The 6,000-nt window shown below is 38.3% G+C and overlaps 1 protein-coding gene across 1 annotated transcript in view; it reads left to right on the plus strand.

Annotated features, from left to right (window-relative positions):
• Positions 1–2,839, plus strand: part of GPBP1 (GC-rich promoter binding protein 1) — a 39,070-nt gene extending 36,231 nt beyond the window's left edge. The window contains exons 12-13 of the mRNA XM_084225598.1: positions 658–760; positions 1,811–2,839. Of these exons, the coding sequence (XP_084081724.1) occupies positions 658–760; positions 1,811–1,963 (256 nt within the window). The 3' untranslated portion in view covers positions 1,964–2,839. The remainder of the gene's footprint in view (positions 1–657; positions 761–1,810) is intronic.
• Positions 2,840–6,000: the final 3,161 nt, after the last annotated feature.

Raw genomic sequence — 6,000 nt, forward strand, 5'->3', positions numbered from 1 at the left:
TGTATCTGTCAAGCTTAGTTATGAGAGGAGTGTTTCTTCTCCTCCTTTTTTCCCCTTATCCCAAAATCCACTCCTAGCTGTTTGAGCTGAAAAACCAGCATGTGCTGTTGGCCAAGACTCAATTGTAAAGAAGCCTGACGCAGCTCTTGACATTAGCATGTGGTATAAAAAAGAAATCACATGAGGCCATTGCATCCTCAACTGGTTTCCATCGAGGAACACCACCAGTATTCCTTATGCTTTGCTCTGCTTTGTTATTCAGAAAAACCTGCTGAGTCCCTCAGTGTGTCTTTCTCTCTTCATATTGTTCTCAGGGGAGTGAACACATTGCTGCTTCACTGTCAGTTTTAAGTTATGTTAAAAAAACACCTTCTTACTGTTCTGACACAGAACTCTTGCCTTAGAATGAAGGTATAGTTTTTACCACATATGATGGTAGAATAGGATCACCTTCAAGAGACCTGAGAACTCGGCTTCTGTGCTTTACATACCTTTTACAAGACTTTGAACTGACACTTACATAAGAGTTTGTTTAAAAAAAATACTGGCTGATTAATCAATGCATTTGTTACGGGTCTTCAGACATGTATGTAGGCAGGGCTTGAAATGTTTGAGTGTGTGTAGCAAATTCCTAATGTTGTCCTTCTTAATTTAAAGGTTGTTAAAGGAAATGGGCTGGCAGGAAGACAGTGAAAATGATGAAACATGTGCTCCACTAACTGAGGATGAGATGAGGGAGTTTAAAGTCATTATTGAACAGGTAAGACTAAGTTAATTTTCCGTTATAAACCTGTAGTTAGTTACCATAGATGCCTTCGTTTGAGGAGGATCTGCAGTAATTTTGATCATTAGGGGCGTTGCTGTTGCAGTACCATTTCAGTACTGTGCTTTTGGGAGTATAGTTGCTTCAAAAAAATCAAATACCAATGCTGACTACAGCTCAGGCCTATTCACAAAGCATCAAGGGAAGGGTAGGGTATACTTTTGGGTAGTTTAAGTATTGGTGGTAGGAGTGCCAGGATTTCAAGCTTCTTAGCTTAGCCTAAGGAAAGAGAGTCTTCTTTCAAGGTTTTTGTGCAGTTTCGATGCTACTCTGAGAGCTGCATTTTCTGTTTTGGGAATTGAGACATTTAATTTACTAGTAACAAAGTATGAAAAGGTAATCTAGACTTTTTTTTATTAGGAGTGTTATGTATACGTGGTGGGGTCAGTGAGCAAGAGTCAGAAATGAGAATAGCGTGTGGTACTAAATCTGAACATTTGGTAGTTCCAATACTATTGGAAATACTAACAATTTAATATTGGAATATTAAACTTTCAAATGCTTGTCTTAGTGCACTCATTCTGCATGATATTGAAAAAGCAATAATTCCTTTCTTTTTTGCAGAATCAGTTGTTTCCTTTCTTAAGTGTCTTTGACTTTCCAGTTGCTGAGATACCCATTCTCCTCTCTGCAGCATCTCTTCTGGGCCCCTTCCCTATTGCACCTTGCCCTTCTTAGCACAGATGTTTGCAGCACTGTGGGAAAGGGGACTGGATTGCAGGAGAGACCATTTGGGAGAAGGGATCTCTGGGGCAAGATATGTGGGGAAATGGGTGAGAGTAGGGTGAACTCTCATTAACTGCAGGAGTTCAGTGCAGCTGGAAACTCTGGGATACAGGTGGCTGGCCAGTTACCCTTTCTGTGTACATTTGAAAAGCTGTGGATCCAGCGTAGTCCAGAGCTGAAGATTCAAAGAGTATTGAATTGCAACAGATTGCTGTGTTTGGCATTTTATTTCTCTAAATATGTCATGTTTTCTCATTTCAGTTACAAAAAAATGGCCTTCGGAAAAACGGTGTTTTGAAAAATGGCCTCATCTGTAATTTTAGCCCCTGGAAAAACAGCACTTTCAAACCTGCTCTGGAGAATGAGGATTCTGAGACAAGCAGCAGTGATACATCAGATGATGATGATGTGTGAAGACTTCTGTAACACCTGTAGAAGTCCATTTGTTCTCGTGAAGATTTGGGGATGTTTTGTCCAAAAACAAAAATTGTCATTTATGTAGTAACATGCCCACTGCAGGAAGAATAATGGAACTTTCCTCTGAAGGAAGAAAGGAATGTTTTGTTGGGTGTGTTGAAAATCATTGTAAGTTCTCTGTAAATGAATGTTATAGAATGAGGCCTTGTGTTGACCCAGCGTTGACTTCCATCGCTGAAGCATTTCTGACTAGCAATGTGACAATGTTCCAAATCAGACTTTCTCACTTAATAATAAAAGCAAAGAATTGTGTAATGTCTTGCAAAGCTTCTGTCTTAAAATGTCTAAGGAAAAAAAGGGCAGCTTGACACACAGTGTTTTGCTTGCCAAGTCATTTTTTTCTTACAGTGGAAATCAATGAGTCCACTTTGTACACAAAAAGGGTAATGTGGCTGTTGGCTAAAATGAGCAAAGTGCACTAAAACTCTTCCTTAACTGAGTTGTTGAACTGTTCTACCAATAACTGCTCTTTAGCCATTTGTTGTGTTGTCGTTGTTATTAATGGCAAAAGACCCTGATGTTACAGTTCCAAATTTCTAGAATTAACTTTTAAATTGAAAGCTTTAAGGGGTATAGCAAGACCCTTATTCTCACAGTGACTTGTGGGAGAATAAGCAGTTTGATTTTACTATTCAACATGTGGAAAAATCATTACACTGACTGGATTTGTCCACTACATGGGAAATAAACTGATTTACAGAGTATTGTCTCAGTGCATAGCATCACGGGTATTGTTTTTAAAGCAGCTAAGTTTGTTTGCATTTATATTACATGAACTTTGGCAGCAATGCAGTTGTGCATTTCAGTGCAAGGTAAAAATAATTTGATCACCAGATCTTGCTTTTATAGCAGCAGAAGTATATGTGTGCAATAACCACCTCTTCTGCTTACTCAGTGTAAGACTATGATCTCTTATTTAAAAACCAATATTGTATTATTTATAGTTTTATTTGGTTCATTTTAATTCTTTAAATGTTGTCCACAGTTGTACAAGCTGTGTAGCATTAAATCATAAGCACAACTGCTCTTGGGGATGTCACACAACTTTATAATATAGCACACATATATATATGTATATGTATATATATATAGACACTTCCCTGTCAAGATGTTTTTGAATTCTACTACTTCTTATAGTAAATTATTTGCAGTTTAGAACTTGAAAGCAAAAATATTTATAAAGTTGAGATTGTCCATATTTCTTTAGGAAAATACTTTTTTTATAAGGTGGCATCAATTTTGGGCCAAACTTGGTATGTTTCTCTTTTATATTTATTGTTAATTTAAACAGATATTTCTTTTCAAGAGGTCAGTTTTTGTATTAGAAGAAGCTTGCAAATGTTGATGTAGTTAATTTTGGTGTGGTGTATTGAAATACTCCATTTCTAATCTCAATTTAAGAGTATAAAATTTTTTCTTTTTTAAAAAGAAAACTGCCATATCTGTAATGATGTTTTTCCTACCTGCATGCGTTATACACCTTTTTTCTCTCCTGAATTTTTTTTTTTTACTGACGTTGACACATAGGTGTAATTTGTTCACTCTTTGGTCTTCACGTACTATAAACAGGATCTTCTGCCTATCTTAATTTTATAGTGATATGTGGATGCCCTGTTTTAATAGTAAGTAAAAATGTTTTTTCCTTGGCATTTCTCAAAGTGGGGTGTAGGCTTCCCCCCTTCTTTATTCAGTTTTACTTCATTTCAGTCACCTCAGTAATTAACTCTCTGAGAAATAAATGTAATTATAGAAAAGCTTGTTAAAATTGTGTAGACTTTGGAAATTTACAAGTTGGAATTGAGAAAATTCTCTTTAGAGGAAGTAGAAGTACTAGTCATACTTGTTACTTCTTCTTTGCTAGTTTATATCCTGAGACTGGTAATGGAAGCACTGATTATAATAATGAGCTGTGGGCAAAAGTAACAGGAATTGGTCAGTGGTTTTGTTTTGTAGAGTGAAACACTTTCATAGCCTTCATAACTTTTCTGTCTGGTTTCTGCTCTTGTGTCTGCTGATACTTGTGGATTAATTTCTGGTAGGTTCAGTTCAGAGACACCTCAGAAGTGTGTGTGGCCCCTGACTTAAGTGGTTATCTGCCTGCTCTGTTACTTCTGTTTGCCCTTGACTGCAGTGTGGGAATGGGTGAGATTTGATATTTCCACTAAGGAACTGGATTCCCTTATGTTGTAGTTGCTTATGACAAAGCTGAGTAGAGTATCTGTCATCTTCTGTGTCACCTTAAGAAAATCTTAGTCACTTACTGTGGGAACTCTTTTAGTTTTTTATTTTCCTGGGAAATGTCACCCAAAACAATGTTTGGTTTTTGTAGTATACTTCCATAAAAGGTATGAAAACATTTTATTGTACGGTTCCTCTTCCTTTTTTTCAGTGCTTGGTGATGTAGAAAAGAATGAAATTGGGTTCTCTAGTATTTAACAATGCAACCTTATCCATCTTTGACTTTGTTCCTTTTCCAGGGCAATTTAAGTAGTGGATTGGCCTTTTTGTTCTCTCATACATAAACCATGATCCATTCCCAGAATAAGTCCTCTCTTGTTTTTCTGCTTGAGCAGGTGTCTGTGTTAAAGGATTGAGAAGTTGGTGACTAAGCTTGCCCATTTCCTTAGTGGGGACTAGTAAGCTTTGGAGATACTTTGTCGGTGCTGGGTTGACAGAGCTTGACTTCAGTCGTGGTAGTCACAGGTGACTGCATGCAGACATGATTTGAAGTCACATTTCTCTTCATCTTCCTGGCTTTATTGGCGGAGGACCATGTATTCCTGGTTCCCTGTTCCAACCCTCTTTAAAAGCAAACAGCACTCACTGGTTTTTCTGATCTGCTGTTGATGGAGAACGTACTCTCTGCCAGCTGCTGGCATGGAGGGTGCCTGAGTTTATGGTGGGGGGCTGGGGATCCTTTACCTCATGTAGAAAGACCAGAGACCTCCTTCACTGGCTTGTGCAGGGCCTTTCTCTCTCTTAAGGTGTAAGAGAAGCTAGTTGTCTTTGTGGAAAAGAGTGTTAAAACTACAGTAAAGTTGTCCACTGAATCATGTTGGACCCTGTCAAGAGTCTGAAGATTTTAATGGTCATCCCAGGCTTTGAGAAATGTTACCAAGCATGAAGGAAGTTAATTTTTAATCCTATGTATTTGCCTGTGAGGGAAAAAAATCTGCTTGATTTGAGATGGGGACTTGAACTTTAGTGTTTCTTTTTAAAAGAATATCTATTTTTCAGTAAATGCATTTAAACTACTGGCTGCTAGAAACTGGAAGTAGAGTTTAGTCAAGGATGCCTTTGTTTATCCATTTTCAGTTTGCTGCTAGGCAGCAGCTGAGGTAATTTACTCATTTGCAGGGAACTTTTGATCTGATTAAGGATTATTGTACTTGAGCACCAAGGGTTACTGGCTCATTAGGATAATAAATATATTGACTAGCTGGTCATCTTTCCTTATGCTGTTCTTGGTCATCAGTGAGTTTTATTGCAAACTGAATGAGGTTTGTTTTGTAGCCTGGATCACTGTGCAGCCTTCCTTAGAGGTACCTGGAAATGCATTTGCTGAACCAGCACTGGCAGTGATCTGCAAAGCAGTCTGGCTCAGGATGGGACACAGGATAGGGTCAAATACTCTTCTCTCACAGGAGGTTTGCACTTTGAGAGATTTGTAAGCAAATTCTGAGGTCAGTCCTACTGGATTGCCATCTGGGAGAGATCTTCAGACTGAAGAAAAACTCATTCCTTCAACCAATGGGTCAGTAGAGTTTACTGCTGAGTTCAGTGCCCACCACAGTCTGCTTCCATTGTAGTCCCTTGAGCAGATCAGATCATCTGATGGATGTGGGTGGTCTCACAGGGCCTGTAGCAGCATGCATTCCTTAAATTTCTGAAAAGATACCTGACAGCAAGCTTGCTATGTAGACTTCATTCTTGGATATTCTTAGTATGCAGTATGCTGTTTATTTCCCTGACAC

This window comes from Fringilla coelebs, assembly GCF_963513975.1.
Source record: "Fringilla coelebs genome assembly, chromosome: Z".
Lineage (NCBI taxonomy): Eukaryota > Metazoa > Chordata > Aves > Passeriformes > Fringillidae > Fringilla > Fringilla coelebs.